Here is a 22,536-nt window from a genome sequence, read left to right as displayed (position 1 = left end):
GTACCATCCATTAAAATTAGCTGCTTTGTAAACATATTAGCTACTTTCAAGAGCCAATATATTTATTAGAGCATCACATTGGGAATTTAGAAGCGAATGACTGCTTCCATTTTAAGAATGAAACGAAATATCTAGTTTAACGTCTCATGATTACGCACTGAGGCTAATGTAGAAAGTGATGATGAGAAATGAATGAAATGGTGGAATGAAGAAAGGGGAAGGAAACAAGAACTCCGAGAAAACCCTATGCGCACGGTGCTTGTTCACCACAAAGCTCACTTGGTCTGGGATCGAAACAGAGGCCCCACACATATTTAACATATTAAAGTCATTAATCATGGTTGGCATCAATTACCTACAAATAATGTAGGCTTATATGTTACTGCTGCTGTATGGTTGAAATTTACTGTACAATATGCTACTTGGCAACCAGTTAGTGCTTCGTGGCGTATATCGAATATGATATCCATATCGGAAAATATTACTATTACACAAGCAGGAACTTTAGTTACATTAATAACACTGTACATAGTTTTATTGATGAAGGTGGTAAGAAACATATGTTTACATTAGATAATGCTGTAATATGACTGAAGCGATTTGGTAAAGGGCAAATAATATTTTGTTAATTTTGACATTAATATTTTGTAAACTTTCATATTTTAAATGCAAATAAAACTCAATTCCCAATCTGGTGCTGTTAGGTCGTTCACAGGTGTAAAGCAATTAAGGAAGTCTCGTAACAATTCAAAACTTATAGGGTAATTCTGAAAATGTAATTGTAAGCGAAAGAAATGACGCTACCCGAAACAAGGAAGAAAAGGTAGGTGGACGAAAAGAGTTGTGAACTCGAGAGAGTTTTGAAGTGACCATCAGACAAGAAGGATCAACCTTTCAAATCTTCAATGATCAAAATCTGGGTGGGTACTTCAACTTCGTTATCAAATTCATTCAACTAATAACCTAACTTTTAAATTGATTATAACAGTTTGATTTTCACGTAACGCCACAGCATCAGTTTGGGTAGTTATCTGATCTGATATCGCTAGTTTTATTTATGCAATCAAAACTATCCATCTTAACAAATTAATCGCTGAGATTGCATTCTAAATTGCCCCCACGCTAACATGGTTATTATTACATGAGCTATGTGTGGATTAAATTTGTTATGTCGTCGCCCGGATTTCGGTCCAATAAGTTGGCATGTTAATACTGATGATTTTGATTTTTAGGGGGGAACATGAAGGTTATGATAGAGGTGGTACTAACAAAATACCAGAATTACCTAGTAATCCTTGGTATGTACAAAATCCAAATTATGTAGACCCTAGATGGTTTTCAACACATTCTTATAATAATACATGTAAGTCAAACTGTTAATAGAGCTAACACAATACAAGCTTTTATGAAGCAAATTGCTTTGCCTTTTACTAATGTACAAATATTTGTACCTGTCTTATTAAGAGATCAAGACAATACATATATGTTATCTCGAGGCGAAAATCAATGGGACACAAGTTGGAAAACAAGTGATAAGGATGGACATATTCTATATCAATATGCACCAAATTCTCAACAAGGAGATTTAACAACTCCAAAGCGAAATATTCCACTTTGGGTATATAGAATGATTGATTTTACTGGTAGAACAGGTGATCCTCCAACAGAAGTAAACAGGTGATCCTCCTGAGTTGCATACACGTAATGCTTCAATTTTATGGCATTCATTAACAATATGAACTGGTACAAATGCAATTAGAGCAAATTGTTCCTCAATAACAGATTTATCTTTTGGTGATGGAAATCATTATGAATTTAGACATCCATTTCCATACATTAATATTAAAGGAAATCTTTTACAAGATAATGTAGGTGGTTTAATGCAGCATACATTTCAAGCATTTCAAGCATTGGTAACATGGACATTAGAAGTTAATTTTGTTGATAGGATGGTTTCACAATATGCTTGGTGTAGATATTTAGCTGAATCTGCAAATTTTGCAGTAATGAAAACAACAAATCCACTTTATTATGTAGATCATTTTGAAAAGCATGATAAAAGTTTTGCTTATCGTTCTATTTGTGGATAAGTATTAGATAATGTAATGGGTACAAATGATGCAGGACTAAATGTTGGAATTTTGAATAACGATGCAGCTTAGAAATATATGAAACGAGATGAAAAAACAGGTGGTTATTTGAGGGGTTAAATTGGATAAGGACGTAACTAGCAATTTTTCAGGACAGCAAAAGAAGAAATGCCCTTATCCAATTAACCAACGTATTCACACACTATTTTTGGAGACAGGCGTTCGCTTCGGAGAAGAGATATTACCTTAACACCACCTAGATGCATACGGACATGCTCAAACTTGCAGAAAATATGTATATCTCATTTAAGCGGAAATATGTCGATACGCCCTTATCCAAACTACCCCTTCATTTGCATTATGATCATTTACAAGGAAATGTACGTCCTATGCGTATAAACAAGTTGTAACATCTTAAAACATGTTAATAAATGTATAAAAATTACAATATGTTTTATTTATGCTCCTATGAAAATGAGATTGAGGTCGGCCTTACACTTACACGCTCACGCGATATCCCCACGCACGCAGCAATGTTTTTGATCGATATGCGCGTCTTCTCCATGATCATATCATATGCAATTTGTCGACATTTTCCGTGGTCACTGCCCTTGAAGGCCTGCATGAGTGAGGTTAATCTACACTCTTACGATGACCACGGAACTCCTCACCTCCTTAAAACTCCTCACCCACTTCGCTAGTGTTGTATATCCAGGAGCGTGTTCCCCGAAGTATCCTGCAAAGTTTTATGATTTTTCCATACAGGATTTGTCTTGAAGCCAAAAAAGATTGCAAAGCTCTTTCTTCTTGAATTTTCTTAGCTCCTCTGCCATATCTTACAGAACCTGTAGCAAAGTAAATAAGAATGATAAAATGAGAATATACGGGATGAGTGGTTCACAAAATATGACCTTTCTGATGACTACAATGATGTTTCAATTTTTATCTCTTGGTGATTTGATGAATTTTCCAGGCCCCGTAGTATAATATGTGTTTATTTACATGATATTGCAAACACTATTTAACATGTGGTAGTACAGGATAGATTTAATCATAAAAATATCACACATAGTAATACAAATTGATCAAAAATATTTGTAAAATACAATAGAGGCCACAGGCTATAAGATATTAAATTCTTTATCTAGTATTGGCACTTTGAAATACGCAACCATGTTTTTTAATACAATGTTTGTTCTGGAACGATTTGTCAAAAGGAATATTTTTATGTTTTAGTGATAACCATATTGTAAAATAAATAAATTAATTTTGAGTACTGAGAGTGTAGTGTATTTTAACGGTTTATTTAAGTGTTAAAACTTTTCCACTTTAGTTTTTAATGCGCCACTTCTCGTTGTTTTGCAATGCAGGGTTTTGTTATTCATAAATTCATTGTCCTTTTATAGACGCTATACATTAGAATCATATTGGTTAAAGGAAATTATTCTTGTAGTATGAAAATAAAATTATCTGCTTACCTGAAGTAAGATAAATTTGCATTGGGGTGAAATATATCGAATTACATAGTCTCTTGCACCATTTCATGAGAAATGAGAAAAAAAAAAAAAAAGGACGAGTGCATGCACTCGAGTTTCTTTTAAATAATGGAAGAAACTACATTTTCCACGTTCAGAAAACTGAATTTTCAAGTATTTTGGAAGAAGAATCGAATCAGAACTCTTGGTATTATTACAAAAAGTCTCGAGTAACAAGTCAGAATAAGGTACCGCAGGAATTTTATTTATTCTGAAACGGAAGTATTTTATAATTACATGCTGTAGGGTTGCAACTCGGAGATAATGTGGCAAAGGATAAGAAAGAGAGAAATTGTCAAATTGTGAAATATTAAGATTTAGCAGTTCTATATATATTTACTGCTTTGCAATTGTTTAAACTTTGATGCAAATGCGCAGATGGTTCCATATTTATAGAAACACACTGGAAGTCTTACCATAGGGCGTAAAGCCTTGTTGCCACTGCAAGCAATATTTATGTAATTGTTAGTGAATAACTACATTCAAAGTGTTCGAAATAAGATATGCAACAGGAATTCACTGCTCGTTTTTTTAATTAAATGTTTTCGATGGTTACTGGTACTTAAAATTTTCCTAAACCAAAGTTATCTACTTTAATAGCTTTTCTATAACACAAGACGAGATTATAGCCTATCTTGTCCGGTGTCGTGCAGACGGCGTCACGTATTGAACATTTTATGTCTCGAAGTCATCGCTCGTTAACAAAACGAGTTTAAAATGTCGAATTACCTCTTGAAATCTCTGTCTCGTCTCGAAGTGTCACTAAATAAAATACATTATAGAAAATTCACGTCAATTATGTTTACATATAAATTTAAGCATTTAATAGAGAAGTATGTTGCGAAACACACAGATAGAGGGGAAAGTTCTTTAATGCATATATTAAGAAGTGATGCCATGAAACGACACCGTCATGTAATTTTCAGGACGATAAATAACGTGAAAACTGACTACACAATTCCCCAAATTACTGTTTTTAAGAAAGAATTTATTGGAAAGCTATATTCCCCATTTCTGTATTAAAAAATTGAAATCTGGATTACTGCCCGTTGAAAGGAAAGGGGATAAATAAAAGGAGTAGATTTGTGGGCTGGTGATCTTGAATTAATTGCGCGAGTCTATGTCACTTGTATGATTTTCTTTTGAAAAAAATGGGGCACATAGTGCTTTATTTCTCGACTTTAGTGTTCGACGGTTATTCATTGACTACAGAGATGATGATGATTAAACAGCTAATAAATGTGAACTGTAAAAACGGGCAGGAACACAGCAATTATGAAAAAAATTCAAATTGTTTGTCCACTACAAAACCCATTTAGCAGAAGCTGGGATCGAAACAGGGACCCCACAACATAGGTAAGCGTTCACCACTCAATAACAGCGGCTCAATCAAAAATGATGTGTTAGTAATTTATACATATTTCTACCCAATTACATGGCCTTATGTCTGTCATATATGAAATGACATCCTTCGGCAAGCACCGTGTAGGAAGGAAGGGTCTGCAACCTGTACATTCGGTACAATTTCAGCGTTTTCCTGATGTGAATAAGGAAAAACCAAGAAAAACCTCACTCAGAATGGTTGTCTTGGAAAAACCCTTACAGCTTTTCGACCCAGTGTAATCACCCACAACAAATCCGGGTCTACTTGCAACAAAGGCGAATAAATTGGCACACACACACTTTGTTATTCGAAGCACAAATGTCGTTGCGTTTTTAGATCCCCAAATTATAATTCAAACATCACTAGGAGAGTTGATGGTTTTAAAAAAATAAATTTGGCTGCTATATTCAAAACAGAATCTGTAAATTTAGCAACTTTTTTCCCAGGTTGGACACCCTAACAATGCCTTATATTAATTGGAAAATGCCTTTTACAAGTGCTTCCAGTTATATGAAGGAAAAAATCGTAGAACGTCCAAATTTGGCTGGCAGGATTTGAGCTTAGCGTCTAGGTAGCAAGAATATAACAACATTGATGTGGGATCTAAATCACATGAACCGCAGCTGGAGTGAAATCCCGGACGGAAACCACATAGCAGCGGAAAGCTCCAGTAAATTTGCAGAATAGAATATTGAAGAAAATGAAATAAAATCTATCCATTTTACGTCCCACGATTGGCTAAAGGAGACGGTGATGATGAGAAATGAATGGTGGAATCAATAAAGTGGGAGGAAACGACTGAATCTTTTGAAAATCGTACTTGGTCTCGACAAAGAACAGATGGCGCGAGCTGGGATCGAACTACAGATTCCACACACTAGAGGTACACGACCTGTCACTGACCCACCGTGTCGCTATGAAACGTTGAGAAATATTAAGCACGTGAGGATCAGTTAGGCAGCGGAAGCGACGAACATAACATCTTGTAAGAACTAGCGGAGGACGGAGAAGGTTGAGGTGGCGTCTACATACGGTCTAAAGGTGTGTCATTATCGAATGCGAATTCTATCAACTTTTGGTTGTTCATCATGGACGAATAGTAGCGTTTGAGGAATCCGTTACAATGGTGTCCTTTTTGGAAGGAATGCAACCGTTGTTGCGCATATCAAAGCAGTGGCTCTAAACAGGTACTACGCAGAATCACACCGGATCCCAGAATCTGCACGAACTCTCGCGTACACTAACAAAGGCATTGGAGGTTTCTCTAGAATTCCTAGTGTCTCCTCGAAGTTTTCCGTCGTCAAGCAGATTAGGAGTTCACTGTTGCGCATTCCGGTATCTTTACAATAGATGAGAGCGAATACAATTATTTCTGAAATGTCAGAAACGGGGAGATGAATGGCAAAACGTTATATTTTCGAACAATTTCCGATTGTCTGATAGCATCATGATCGCTGCATCCATATCTAATGCTCCAGTGGCATTACGTTAGATAAAGCTTGCATTTTACATTGCCACTTCGATCCGTGAGTGGGTTTTACTGTCTCCTATCGATTCGTGGAGATATGATCAACCAACGAAAGGTTCATGTGTAGTTTGATCTATTGTGATTACTTCTTGCAGGTCCTTGTCGGGAAATGCATTCTAATAGGATAATGCACTCCTTCATGCGGCCTTCCACACCGGAGGATGACATTCAAGAACTTATTTTCTTGATCCGTTGCTATGTTGCGGCCATTCTGTATATGGTGGGCTTGCAGGCTACGACTGTAACCAGTTGTATTTCACTGTCAGGTGTCTTACATTTAGTTGTATGGTACATTTACAATCAAGTATCGTCCTGCCAACTTAGGTGCTACTGCCTCCTCGATACGATGGCAAGGAATGTCTCATCCTGATATATTTTTCTTCTGTTGGCGTGTACCATTACTTCACTTTAAACAGATTAAGGAGATCAAAAATTTGCTCAAATATTAAAAATTTTCCCCATAATTATTCCCTAGGGTCAAGGAAACAATTTTCGTGCCTTCCCACTAACAACTGAAATTTATTACATGTCTGGAAACCTATCCGCCACGAAATTTTTATCATGAATAACATGCCTGCAAATTTATGTCAGAAAAACGAATTGTTTCAAAAAAAATTCGGCAGAAACTATGGTTTGCATTATATACTAATTCTTTATATATTACGATTTAGAGCAACACAAAATTGCAGAATCCTCACAAGAAAGATTGCTTGTGAAGATTATTATGTGCATAAAGGAATAGTTTAAACAAGACAACCAACCTGTAGCAACTGATAACGAAACTTAAATACAGTTTGGTAATGATGAATTCAACATTTTGATGTTCTTTGTGGGTTCACGAATAAGTTATATGTTCTTCCTATATCAGGAAATTTTAACAACTATAATAATGGCAAAATTCCACTGTAGCACAAAAATATCACAATACAGAAAAGTAAGAATATTTCAAGTAGTTAGCATTGCCAAGTGTATTATTGTGTGCATTTCATTCCCAACCTACATGAAAACAAAGATGAGAAGATTAATATTCCCTACGCGTGAACTTACCTCAGTTAATAACGAAACTTATTAGTGAATGATTTTCTACGAGTATAGCATTCTACAAATGTCATATAATTAATTCTATTAAACTATGCATAAATAATTAATTGTGTAGGTGAATCTTTTGTCGAAATTTCTCTACAATAGTCGCATGAACATAGTTATCCTTTTTGTATGCGTTAATATGTGTCGTTTAAGTCCACTCTTTACAGCAAATGATTTTCCGCAATCTTCCATTTGTATGGTCTTGCACCAGTATGGACCAATAAATGCTTCCTACACGTTGATTCCATAGCGAATCTTTTTCCGCAAACGGGACAAGAATATGGTTTCTCACCAGTATGAACTATTAAATGCCTCTTGCAGTTTTTCTTGAGAGCGAATCCTTTTCCACAAACAACACAAAAATATGGTTTCTCACTAACGTGGGTGAAGAAATGCTCCTTTAAATTATACTTTCTTAGAAATGTCTTTCAACAAATTTCACACGAATGTATTCTTTCATGTGTGTGTGTTTCTAAGTGACTTCTGAGCAGAGATTTCTTCGCGAAAGCTTTCGTACAATATTCACACGAATATGGTTTTCTACCTGTATGATTTAGTAAGTGTTCATTCAACGCAACGTTCTGACTGAATGTTTTTCCACAAATATCACATATACATGCTTTGTCACTGGTATGAATTAGTGGGTGCTTCTGAAAATTGCCTAATTGAGTGAATTCTTTTTCACAAGTTTCACATGAGTAATGTCTTTTATCTGTATTTGCCAAGTGATCTACTGACGCTTTCTGATCGAACGGTTTTCCGCATATATCACTTGTCGATGACTCGTCACTAGTGTGGGTCAGTGAGTGTTTTTGAAAACTGGCAAATCGAGTATATTTTCTTCCACATTTTTCACATAAATAATGTGGAGTATCTCTATGAATCGGTAATTTACTTTCGAACCTATACTTCTGAATAAATGTTTCTCCACAACCGTCATTATTATATGTCTTTTCGCTGGTATGGGTGAGCGAGTGCTTTTGAAAAGTGACCAGTTGATTGAAAACTCTTCCACATTTTTCACATAAATAAGGGGAATGCGTAAGTGAGTGCTTTTTCCAACATACCTTACGACTAACCTTTTCTCCACATTTCTTGCACGAATATACTTTTTTAAGTTTATGTATTAATGAGTGTTTATCCAAAAATGCCTTTCTATTGAATGCTTTGCCGCAAGTCTTGCATGAGTATAGAGTTGCTCCTAAATGCGTTAATGAATGAAGGTTGAAATGCGAAGATTTTGCGAACGTTGTTCCACAGTTGTGACATTCATATGCTTTCCTAACCTTGTGGCACTTCGTGTTACAAGGATTAGGATTTTCTGCATCCTCATTTCCAGACTTCTCCTTTGGCTGAAATGTCTCGGTGGCATTAGGTGATACGTGTTCTTCCTCATCTTTGTCTGTAGTGCTTGAAATATATGTTGGCATCTGCGAATCACTGAAAGAGTCTTTGCTGCACTCAGAGGTAGACCATACAGTTGACCTGAAAAATTTTCGAAATCTCTTATTATCTTTGCACCAACAATGTTTATCAACTTTGAAGATTACATTTGACATAACTATCATAAATATTTTTGTGCTTTTTATATTCAGTTCTGCACATAAATTTAGAACTCATTGTTTCGAGAACGCAGATGCAGCACCTGACTTTTATTCTTTTTTTAAAAAAAATGCATCTCGTTTAACTCACTCTGAAGTAGACGTATTCACACAGACGTATACATGGAATTTACAGTCTGACGCAGATGTATTCTCCTGATTTTGAATATTACTAGGTTAAGGAAACAATAGATAACAAAAATAAGGGACTACAATATATTATGGTTGAGTACCTGAGAAAATATACGGTATCAAGCATTTTAATCAATACCGTATCTTTCAGATTGCATATGCAGCAACTATTTACTGCTCCATGTTTACGATAACTGAAAACTTAAATGGTTAATCTCACTTGACATAAAACTCATGTATCACATTGAATCGTACAGCTACCATAGATTTATTCAAAATTTTCAGTAAAATACTCAATCAAGTCTCCTCCTTGTTGTTGAGTATAAGTCTGTAGTTACTATTGAGACCAGCATTGATAAGGAAGGATTTTTAGTTAACCTTTTATGCTAGTCCTTCAAGTGAAATGAGCACATAATATTTAATGAAGGAGTTTTGTCAATGGCTTACTTCTAAGTAGTAGTTTTTATCTATTAAAAGTAACGCAAATTAGTCATATTATTTAATATAATGGAAGAATATGCGTACGATGTTAATATTGATGTGTAGGTGAACATTTGATATTATAACAGGAATCTAAGCAGCTCTCCATTAGTGCACCATAAGCAAGAACGACTCTATAATGTACTCAGAAACTTACACTTCTTCCCTGTTTATACAACGAATAATCGTTGAAGAATGCAAATTATTACGAACATTTATTTCTGTATGTAACTGAGATATGACCGAAAAAATAGTTATTTGTTTTAATATGGAGTATGCAATTATAGTTGATATTCATGAGAAATTTGGAGAAGATTATGTAAATCTCGATGCTGATGTTACACTCTATTCACATGTTCTGGCCCTTCCTATCGCTTGCCCTACTTAACATGCTTTTCTGCTCTAATTTACAGTGTTACCACTTTTAACATGATTGGAAAAATAAACTTGGTGTATGTATATCGAGCGGCAGGAGGAATAAACAGGGTAGTCTTTAGCTTTATGCAGATTCTCATGCTATGCACAACAATGGCGAGGAAATTACTAGCTCTGTTTCGTGCAAGTGAAAGACGAATCATTATTTCAAAAGAAGACAACTAATCAGCAGGTTTTGTTTTGCATTGTTAATATACCCGTTTTTATGAAGGAAAACCTGGAATGCTTTCTTAGTGCACTTTATAATCCCAGAATTGAGTAATACGTCCAAAATATTTACTTATTAATTTGTATTTACTTTCGATTGTTTAGGAAACGAATGCATTTTATTGAACTAGATTTAAAATTGATTTACCTGCGAAAGCATGCAAGCGAAGCTACAGATGAATGTGATATCCTTGTAGAATTTAAATAAGTATAAAATACGAATAACTACAAAATATCAATTCTGGAGTGTTGCTCGGAAAGTTTAATGCAGAGTTCACTCGCGGTGTTTTAGTAAATTCGATCTCTGCTAGACTTCATAAATTCATACATATATTGGACCTTTCATGTGAGTATGTGATTAATTAATAAGTACTTGGCAGAGGTTGCTAGTATTTCAATGTTGGTAGTAGGATGTGTGATTGAGATACTACTTTAATTAGTAGATGTATGTCCCAGTTGTGTAAAAATAGAACGAAAGAATAACTCATTTTTTGTAGAAGTGATCGAAATTGAATACCCTACATGAATTTCAACACATCATTAAACTGTTATCGGTTTCTTATTTTAGAAATTATAGATATTACAAATTCATGACTAACGGTGTTAGTTTTTATAAGATTTACTTAACATCCAGTTAAAGTTATTGTATTGCTATGTTTATTGATGTGTATATAATCTACTGTTTTTGTAGAGTCGAATGAGAAACTGAAGAAATAAATTGAACAATGTTGATAATATCAATTGTTCTCCACCTCTTAAATAGAATTAATTTTTGTGGTGTAAAATATTTAGAATTAAGTTCAGTAGTTCATTACGTAAGACTTATACAGTACATATAATTATGTAGAAGAAAATTTGTAAGGGCCGCAGGTTGCTTAGCTCCTTGCAAGGCGTTCGTGATTCGACCTCTACTCCGCAAGTAATCTTTCTAGTTGACAAATACCAGGTGCTTGGTTTTCTCAGTGCTCTCTCGTTTGTCTCATATTCTTCATCAATCTCCTCATTATGGTCTCTCTTAGCATGGATGCACAATGGTGGAAGGTTAAGTAAAACAATAAAGAGAGAGCAGCAAAAGAGAACAGTTAAGGAAAAGATCACTGCGATCATATATTAACCCTCCAAGGAGACGTCACCTGAACAAGTTATATGGAGAAGTCTCTAGTAGATCCATCTACTGGGAGAACTTTCTACTAAGCTCAGGAATGACCACGTAATTTCAAATCGTTTTCTCGCAGATATGATATCTACAAGGCGAATGATAGAGGCAATTTAAAATAAAGCAAAACAATTATTGACCACATCAACAATACTCAGTTGGTATTCTGCCCTCATTGGCAGCTCACTTACCGCAGCTGAGAAGCTTCCATTTTCCACGGCCTTCCGCTAACCTCTTCGTTTACAAGTATCATCTTTGTGTTCTTATATAATCCATTAATTGTAGTCTCCTTCGCCTCCTCCCTATTTTCCCGCCACCTTACCCTCTAGGACGTCCCTCATGATACAATTTCTTCTTAGGCGATGTCCCAATCAGTTTCTCTTCTTTTAATAATATCTAAAAGTGTTCTTTTCTCCCCCACCATTTCTAACACACTCTCATTCGTTTTCCGCTGGACCCAACTAATTCTTCCCATTCTTCTCCACATCCACATTTCGAAGGCTTCCAGTCGATTTTCATCAGATTTACGTAATGTCCACTTTTCCATCTTATACAGTACAACACTCCACACGAAGCATTTTATGTCTTTTTCTCAACTCTTTATTCAAGGTTCCTCAAAATAGATTTTTCTTCTTCCTAAAGGAATCTTTCGCCATTCTTATCCTTGCTTTTATTTCACGTTTGCACTTCATGCCATTCCTAAGAATACTACTCAGATATCGAAAACTATTCACTTGTTCTATTTTCTCTTCTCCCACATTTATATGTGACATATACCCCTTCGTTCCAATCACCACGACTCTTGCCTTTCTAACATTATTTTTCATCACATATTCTTCAAAGCCCTTCCTAATTTTTTCTAACATTTTATTTTTTTTCACTTCTGTAACCAGCGCTATATCCTCTGCAAATCTTATGCAGCTAATCATTCTACCTCCAACCGAAATGCCGTCATCATCATATAGGTTCTTTGTCACTATCTCTTCTAGATATACATTAAATAGTATTGGCAAGAAGCAGCATCCTTGTCGAACTCCCCTTCCAATTGCACTCTCTTCCGTCAGTTGTTCCCCTATCGTAACACTTATTTGGTGGTATAAGTTTTTACGAGTGTTCTATCTTTCCATTCCAATCTTATTTTCGTTGAAACTCCCAACAACAGTTTCCAATTCACGCAGTCAAAAGCCTTTTCTAGATCAATAAATAAAACATACACATCTTTCCTTTTTTCATAAATCTTTCACCGATTGTCCTTAATAATCCAATTGCATCTTTTATGCCCTTGCCTCTTCTGGACCCGAACTGCTCTCCTCAACTTGTTCATTTGTTCTTCCATATAAGCTTTTGTTCAGTATTAGGAGCAGAATTTAGCTGCATGAGATATCAGACTAACAGTTCTATAATCCTTACATAGCTTTGGGTTTGACTTCTTAGCTTTCGGTACCCTGACAGTCTTCAGAAAGTCTTTTGGCCACTCTCCTGTTTCATATATTTCTTAGCATAGTCTGAATAATTCTTTCTTTCCCTTCTCTCCCGTATTTTTAATGAATTCGATTAGTATGCTATCTATTCTGGTTGCCTTTCTGTTCCTAATCTCGAGTATAGCCTTTTGAAACCCATCCCGAAGAATACCAAATTCTTTATCATCCTCCCCTACTTCATTTTCTATTTCAACATTTAAGTTATACGGTCTATCCCTACTCTCATATAAGTCTTCAACGTATTTTTTCCACCTTCCTATTAGCTCATTTCTCTCGCTGACAATCTTCACATTCTTATTTTCTACTGCCATCGTAATACCCCCTTGTTTCCTTCGAAATTCGATAGATTTCACTTCCTTGTACATTTCTTCATATTTCCCAACTCTAGAGGAATACTGTAGACCTCGGGTCACAGAAACCTTGACTGACTTCCACACGGAAAAAAGAAAAAGCTTTATGTTCATCGGATTTGTATTTACAGTATTTCCCTTCATTCTCCATTAGAATAGCGTGCGTACTCTAAATCATAGAAAAATAGATCATTATGGGATTGCCGCGCAACAAATATGCCAACAGATGCTGTACATATATATATATATATATATTCTCGGTGCGAGAGACCATAGTTCAATACGAGGTCGAAGCTCATATGCTTTGGGTTCCAGGTTAAGATGTAGAACTACGTCTCGTATAGTTTGACGCTGAGTAGTAATCTAAACTCCAAACCCGTCAGTTATTCAGTAACTGAGAAAGAACTAAAATAGAAGGAAACAGATTTGAAACCCGTAAAGCTTAGCGTAAAGATCATCGAGTATTGCGATCGTGCTATGAGGTACTTCGAGTAAGAACGAAGGAAGCAAGAACTGAAAATCTGACTTGTTTCGAAAATGTGCTTCAGGAAGAGTCACACATAATCAAGTAGATAGTTTTGTACAACTAACGTAAAGACCATAGTGCCGTTTAGAGCAATTTGATATCTGAAATCGTACCGAAGATACGAAAGCCACTGAGAAAAGATTGCATTACTACTTAAAATGACGTATTTGTAATATTTTCCGGGATCACTGTTTCGTATGTTCGTTTGCTATTAAAACAAGTTTTTTTTTTAATTGCTAAAAAATGAAATGAAATTCTTGAGTTTTACGTCCCATGGTTATGTCGGCTACGCTAAAGGAGACGGTGATGATGAGAAATGAGGGAAATGATGGAATGAAGAAAATGGGAGGAAGCGAAAGAACTTCGAGGAAACCCACGCACACGGTGTTTGTCCAGCAAGAAGTTCATGTGGCGGAAGGAGGAGTTTGAACCCGGGACCACATGCACGATAGGTGAACGCTCTACCAAAGAGCCACAGCGGTTCCCGTTTAATTGTAATTACACGTTCTCTGAATTACATGCTTGTAACCAGTGCTGCAAACTTTACGAATGTTTACCATACCCAATAAACAGTTTGATATACGGAATCATGACTTCTACGTTTCTTAAAAAGTAGTCACGTTATTGGATGTGACAGCAATGTAAACACTTTTCGAAAGTCGAGCATTTGGAAAAATCAAATGTTTTATCTCCTGTATATTCGTTCCTATTTATTGAAAATACTTCATCCTGGTGACAGTGTTCGACACTGAGGTACTCCGAAGGTGCATTGTCTCAAGTTCGTTATTACCATGTAGAGGACTACAGTTTTTTCGGTGTGGCGTCTTTAGTTTGCAACACTATACAATAAGTATATTAAAGTATGTTTTCGTTTACAATGTAGATTTGAAATGTATAATAACCTGAAATGGTTTGATTTTGAAAAGCAAACTTTATACTGGGTTGGCAATACTTTTGAGTTTAGTTGTATTAAGGAAATCTCAATCAATATACACCTCGTGATATTTACATCAAACAAACTTTCAGCTTTTCTAATAGATAAAGCTAAATGTTATAAGAGTGTTCAAAAACAAATAGGTCATCATATCTATCTATCGATCTATATATATGTATATATAAGTCATTACTCATTTTAGAAACGTATTACCTAGGTTAGGATACTTAAAACATTACCTTTCAATTTCGTAATCAGTAACCTCCACATCTTCTTTTATTTTGTCAATTGAAAGTAATTTGTCTAAATTTGTAGTTGCACTACATTCTCCTAGAATCTCAGGATCAATCTTACATAATTGTGTGGCTTCGTCTTTGATATTATCATCTGGCTTGAGAACACATAAAGAGTCGAGGGTCAAAGCACAATCTGCTGTGTCAATGATCGTTCGACTGTCAAGAGCTTCTTCCAACTGTGAGTAGTTCGTATCTGCGAAGGCCACATCCTTTCCTTCCAGTGGATCATCAATAGAATGATCGTAGTTTTCGATTTTCAAGGAAAATTCGGATTTCACAAACACTTCTTCATATTTTATTTTATAGTCATTTTCCATTGCAGAATCAAACTAACGTAAATAATTTATATCCACATAGCTGAGAAATATTGTACAAGTTGTTTATTTGTTGCCCAATCCGAAATTTCTAACGAGTAGCCAAAGAGGGACCCTGTTTGTAGTATTGTAAAACCTTCTCAAAGTAAACCTAGAAAAAATAAAGACAAGAGATCATGAGAAAAGATAAAGACATGAATTCTGCAAACATCAATACATTTTTTTTTTAGAATTCTTTCTACAAATGTTAAACTTATGAGACAAAATAATTACTCTTAGAAGATATAGAATCAGTATCATTTCTAGAATTTAAAAATGGAATGTAAGTATTGAAGTAACACGAAGTAAAAATTTAGGAAAATTGAAAACATTCAGTGCCGTACGTTTTCTGCCACGAAGATCTCACCAGAATATGTGCTTAAGAAAATGGCAGGAATTTCGATGTACAAGATATGAAGCAAGAATTTACTGAGGTATTTAAAAGAAAAAAGAAATAATGGAAATATAGGGGATAATCTATAGAATCCAGTGCAGTGAATGTGATGGGTATCATATTGAAGAAATAGAAAATAAATTAAGGGAGCGAATTAAACAGCACAAGGATTATATAAGTTTCAAAAGAAATAGAAGTGCAGTCTACAAAATAGTAAGTGAGTCGGGGTACGCAGTTAATGAAATGAAGTGAAAGTGCTAGACAAAGGAAATAGAAACATAATCAGGAGATGGAAACAGGCAAGAATCATTGAAGTGAAAAATGGTGCAAAAATACAAATTAACTGGATTTCAGAATTCAAATGTACGAACAATGGAGTAACATATTAAAAAGCGATAAGAGATAAATATTTATTTGTCAGTTCCTTTTTGTAAATGCAGCATAATCTCTGATTACTCTATTACTAAGTATTATATATACGATCTCACCAGAGGGGAAAAGAATTTAGCAAGTTTTGTATATTTTCGGTTGTTTGTGTATACTCTAAGGTGACTGGCATTCAGCTAGTATACAGGGTTGTACATTACCTGTGTGCTTGTATTTATTCTGATATGAATTTTCATTGTGTGAGATGAAGCCTAAGTTATAAATAAATTCGGTATTTAGAGTGGGGTAATTTACATAACACACAGCAGGTACTGTAATAAATATAGCTGTATGAAAATAGTAATATTAAAATTCTTCTTATTTGAATCTAACTGTCCAAAATTATGAACATCACAGAGCAGAATCATACAGTAAGTTCGTTACGATTTGGAAATACCACATTAACTGCCAAAGCAGAAAAATTTCAAATACATGTGATCATTATAGTTAAAATAACTTATCGTCATTACTACTTCCTACTGATGCAGAAATATTATAGTCAAACTGGTTCAGGTTCAGAATAACCTGTCATTTTTTTTTCACTTTTCTTCTTTCAGATGATTCCCTTAGATGCTCTGTGCTGTTATTATAATAGCGCATGCTCAAATTATTACGTACAGATAATGATGTGCATACAAACTGGACTGCTTTTACTTACAGGAATAGTCATTCTGACCTACCCACATAAACGGGGACGCGGCAGAAGTCCTAAATGGCAGAAGTCCTAAAATGCAGAAGTCCTAAACGGCATTAGACCTAAAATGCACAAGTCCTAAAAATTATTTCGCGGCACAAGTCCTAAATGGCAGAAGTCCTAAAGTGCAGAAGTCCTAAAGTGCAGAAGTCCTAAAGTGCAGAAGTCCTAAAATGCAGAAGTCCTAAAGTGCAGAAGTCCTAAAATGCAGAAGTCCTAAAAGGCAGAAGTCCTAAAAATCATACCGAGGCAGAAGTCCTAAAGTGCAGAAGTCCTAAAAATCTCTTGTGGCGCTACCATCGCGTCCGTAAGAAGAATACTGTCAATCTGTTAGTCAAGTTTTAGATATACTGTTTCATATTACAGAGCCTTAGTTCTTACAAGTTATTTGTATAAATACATATTCTATCGTTCTGAAATAATAAATAAATAAATAAATAAACGAAGCCTATTGTCCTTTCTTACTCTTTCCATGATATATTTCTATGTTGACAAAATTTTAACTTTCTACCAAATGTGATTTCCAGATCTTTCATAATGTCTGTTTTTCTCTATTTCCACACCATTGACTTCATATTAGTAACATAATATTGTGTTTTAGTTATGTACGTCATAAATATTGCTTTCCTTGTGTTGTTTTGAAGTAAATTATTTTTACACATATATTTCTTGTACAGAAGTCTTTCTGTAGCAAATAATTGTCATATTCGTAATTAATTACTCCTGGGATACGGCTGTTTCGGTGTAGGACGTTTTGGTGCAGGGCGTTTCGGTGTACGGATTGCTCGGTGTAAGGACGTTCGCCGGTTAAGGTGAGGCTGTTTCGGTGTAGGACGTTTTGGTGCAGGGCGTTTCGGTGTACGGATTGCTCGGTGTAAGGACGTTCGCCGGTTAAGGTGAGGCTGGTTCGGTGTAAAAGTTCTAATGTTTACACCGAAACGTCCACTCTTCAAAATGAAAATTATTCGATAGGGAGAAATAAATTCACGAAGTAGAATATATAAATTAATAAATAAAATAAAAATTAAATGTTTCTGTAATTGGCAAGGGTTACTTATTTATAGTGAGTCCCCTCGCTTCATTCTATGTCAGAACTTCTTATATCCTCAAATGTTATAATTATTAATTGATTGGGAAAACGTTTTACGGTAATGATATATAGTAAAAAAGTGTGTGATGCATAAACATTGTGTACACCACACACACCTTATTACGGCAATAACTGTGCACAAATCGCAAAATGCTGCACAATCTTATAACGAAATACTTTGGATAGATTAATAATTACCTGCACCTTGGGCAGAAAGTGCTCATACATAAGCAATATACTTAATAGAATGTTAATTTAATAATAACAAAAGAAGAATGTTTTTAATATATGTAAAAAAAATATATTATGGGATAGTGTTAGGTAGTTAGTTGCTATGTAATTGTTTTATGGATACCTAATCATCATGTCTGTGTGCATGACAGTTTGAATGAAAATATATTAAAAAGTGTATCAACTAATAAACCATTTAGTACCGTTCATCGACTTTATAATTCTGATAGAAAAGGTGAGAATAATAATATGTATAATTATTAGAGATATTTTTACATGCAAACTATTACTACCACTCGAGATTCATATATCAACGATCGAACCAGGTTGACGACTACCCTTGGTGAGTCGTTATAATCTTTGAAAGAAAATTTTCAAACACAGATGGTTTTCTTCCAATAACCGCTTTTATATCATGCATACCCAATAAGATTAGCAAATCTAGGAAAAGAAAACTGATTATGAATCAGTGATGAGATCTTAATTATATTATTACGGAGATGTAAATTCATGTTATAGTTGTAGAGAAGGACAGTGTCAGAAAAATGTCTCAAGAAAAATTTTAACGGCCTAAAGAACACAACAAGAGGCTGAATCCTACCAGTTGTTCCTGCAGAAATTGTTTCTATTATGAGTTACTCTTTTGTTCTTAAACGTGTTTAATAATTACAGCAAATGAAGGATGTTTATAATAGAATGTGAAAGAATACAGTTTTAAAAGAATTAAACTACGTCAACATGTTAAAATAATTAAAAGAACCTAATTAATTAGCCACTTTGTACTCTCATTTGCTTAACTGGAATAACCGAGGCCTAAAGGAAAAGAGTTTTCTGCCCAAATCTTATAAGCAGTGGGATATTTTAATATTATAGAAATTGACCCTCCTTCCCCTTAGAAGTGTAATTTTCAAGATACTGAAACATATAGTATTTTATTACTTTTAGTTAAAAGTTCAAATACCAAGTTTCACGCATCTAGCTTAAACAAATCCTTCCTTAATTTATTTACATATTTTCTGAGTAAGTAATGGGGAATTCGAACATTAAAAAAGTGCTCCCTTTGCTCTTTCCTTTTTATGTGTTCAATTTTCAGTTTTTTTTAACAGGAAAGATTATATGCCAAGTTTCATTTTACTAGCTTCAGAAACTTGCGAGAACGCTATTCTTTAAAAAAATCTTGCCCCACCCGTTTTACGATACTTATTTCCAAAAATTCTTTCTTATGTCCTGCTTTCATAAGAAAATTATATTTTATAATTAAAATTTAACGACTCTACTTGTAGTAGTATGCCCAAAAAATCACTCATCTTTACTCTTTTATATAAGAGTACAGAAGATAAATACAGTCAAACAAATGGATTTCCATGAACAAGTTCCGATTTCTTATAACTACCTGATTCGTACATTTCCCACAAGCTGTGATTTTAAATTTACGCTCTGTCAAGGTCCAGGTTTCAAAAAGGAACTAACTGGAAATATAATAATATTATGTATTTGTGTACATGTGTAATATGTATAAATTTATTGTCTTATTGAAGCTTTCGTAATCTGGAAATAAACTTTTGATTTGCTTTTAATATATAAAAATCATGCTCCCCTAGAAAAATTTGCAGGCTACACCCCTAAATGACTATGCAGTAATTTCTGCAAAAATGACACAGGACCTAAAATTTAGGTCTAATGCCTATATTTTTAGGACTTGTGCCATTTAAGACTTATTAATGTCACCCACTGTATTGCATAATAAATGTTCTTTGCTCAATTTTAAATTTACTGCGTTCTTTATGTATACAGTTGATATTTAATGTTCACTCGTGAAATGTCTAGTGTGCTTTTGTCCTAATTAAGTAAACTTTGGTGGATTTTTGTCCTACTCTTAATAAAATACGCTCCGCACAGTATATATTGCAATTCTGAATGTTTGCTTGGTTTTAGAAGTCTGGTAAAATATTCTTTTTAAACATTTTATTATTATTTATTTATTTATTCTTGTTTTAGGAAATTGTCTTGGGATTCTCGTATCTCCATTCGAAAGAAACGAATTTCTTAACAAATTATGTAATTAATTCTTAGAATGAAATAGGTTGTATTATGTAATTCGTGTATAAGTGCAGAACAGATAGTGATAATAACGATCTTAGTAGTACAAATATAGCTGTTACTGTTGGAATTAGATACGTTCGTAACATTATTGCCAACTAGTTGCTGTATCGTCCCAATTTCGTGTGGTGGTGGCGAATTTCAGAACTAAAGCAAGTGAATGATAAAGGCACAAGTCCTAAATGGCAGAAGTCCTAAACGGCAGAAGTCCTAAAAGGCAGAAGTCCTAAAGTGCAGAAGTCCTAAAATGCAGAAGTCCTAAAGTGCAGAAGTCCTAAAATGCAGAAGTCCTAAAGTGCAGAAGTCATAAAATGCAGAAGTCCTAAAGTGCAGAAGTCCTAAAATTTAGGTCTAGTGCCCATATTTTTAGGACTTCTGCACTTTAGGACTTCTGGATGTCACCCACATAAACGACTATGGGAAATTCAAAACGAACTTCCGCTAGGTTATCATTAAATGCGGAAATAATATTTAACCGAGTCTGTACAGGAATGCAGCAACGAAGGCCAGCGCGGTGGTCGGTCCATATCCAGCAAGTACGGAGAGTATACGCATTAAACAAGAATAGTGTAAAAAAAAAGAAAAACTCTAGGAAATTCGTAGTAGTCGACCACTGAAAGCGACAATGCAACCCTAAGAGACATCTCAACTTACTAGATTTGTGATCAATTCAGTTGAAAGTGTGTCACTTTCGACTTACTAGATTTCGTAAACAGGTCAACTGGATCAGCTACTGACAGAAACCAATGAATCAACTGGCTACTGATTTGAAAAAAACATTCTATTTTTTGGAGTCGATTCGATCATATTGACCAGTGTTGTCGACTGTGTCGCTGAGTGAAAACATTTCACTTGTCCTGTTTGGAAAGAATAAAGCGGGTGCTTTGGAGCTGGTCTGGTTTTGGAACTGATTAGATTATACCTAATGTGCGTTAAATAATACTAATATAAAAAATAAATATTTAAGAACACAAATACGCAAATATAAATAGTTCAAAAAAGTGGTTCATATGAGTTGAAAAATAATTTGCTTTATGAAACTTTTTTTTTGTAAAATAGATTACAAACTGGTTAAGCTCTAAAAATACTGAGACAATTCACGCAGACTGATGACATGAGTTGAAGCAAAAACAGAAAAGAAACGGCGCAGTTTTGTGCTAAAAAGCGGTTATTATTTTATAATGGCAATGTTATGAGAAAACACATGGCAATATCCATCGTTGTGAGATTAAGATATGCATGTACACAAATTAATGAAAAGAAATGTGTTTTATCTTCAATTTTTCTTATTGCTATATGAAACATTATTGAGTGGATTTACATTAATACACCTGTTTTTCCTATAGATAAATAACAAAAATAATATGTATATTGATAGCACGTTACTGTACATACTCAAGTGGTAGAGGGTTGGCTTCGCATTCGGGAGATCGTGGGTTCGAATCCCGCTGCCGACCATCTTGACTAAGGTTTTCCAGGGTTTGCCTCAGTCCTACCAAGCAAATGCCGAGATGGTACCTACTAAACAGGCCCTGGCCGATACCTTCCCAAATCCTTTCCATTGTTATTGTTGTTGTTGGATATCCAGGGTAAAATGGCCTCTGAGCTGTATCTGATGATTGTTAAATAAATAAATACTACATCATAAAGGGGCTGAAATTATAAGAGTGGGCTCTGTTAGAAAGCATTTGGCCCTAAAGTACAATAGTTTCTACATAAAGGCGTTGGCTGTACCTACGTTTATACTTATTTTAAAGTTTGACGCTTTTGTATTAAAATTCTTAAATAACACACGCCTGCTTACTACGGACGGACTTTAGCGTACTCTCCAGCTTTGCCCTGAACTGAACCGAAATAGATGTAAATGTGAATTGCAGTAATCATTTAACATGGACTGAGGCGCGATTTTCGCACAAGTAATAATCATATGGTATCGGTTTTCAGACGCACAACAGCGAACACAACGAAAACATTAAATGACGGAAAGTATGTCTAGAAACAACAAAGATACATAAAATTTACAAGAA

General features: G+C 34.8%; 1 protein-coding gene across 4 annotated transcripts in view; it reads right to left on the bottom strand.

Moving 5' to 3' along the window:
- Positions 1-22,536, bottom strand: part of LOC145690832 (uncharacterized) — a 294,099-nt gene that overhangs the window by 266,595 nt on the left and 4,968 nt on the right. For 2 of the 4 annotated variants that reach the window (XM_081766161.1, XM_081766162.1), the window contains exons 2-3: positions 15,165-15,686; positions 7,628-9,108 (exon numbers count right to left, since the gene is read on the bottom strand). The exons of 1 other annotated variant lie outside the window; for it this stretch is intronic. In XM_081766161.1, the coding sequence (XP_081622287.1) occupies positions 8,052-9,108; positions 15,165-15,538 (1,431 nt within the window). In that variant the 5' untranslated portion in view covers positions 15,539-15,686 and the 3' untranslated portion in view covers positions 7,628-8,051. Of the gene's footprint in view, positions 1-7,627; positions 9,109-15,164; positions 15,687-22,536 lie in introns of those variants that run through there. One more of the 4 variants, XM_081766163.1, reaches the window with a different exon arrangement.

The sequence above is a fragment of the Thermobia domestica genome, chromosome 7 (assembly GCF_964235325.1).
Source record: "Thermobia domestica chromosome 7, izTheDome1.hap1.1, whole genome shotgun sequence".
Taxonomy (NCBI): Eukaryota; Metazoa; Arthropoda; class Insecta; order Zygentoma; family Lepismatidae; genus Thermobia; species Thermobia domestica.
The sequence above is the reverse complement of the archived record's forward strand: the minus strand, read 5'-3'. Positions and strand labels throughout refer to the sequence as shown.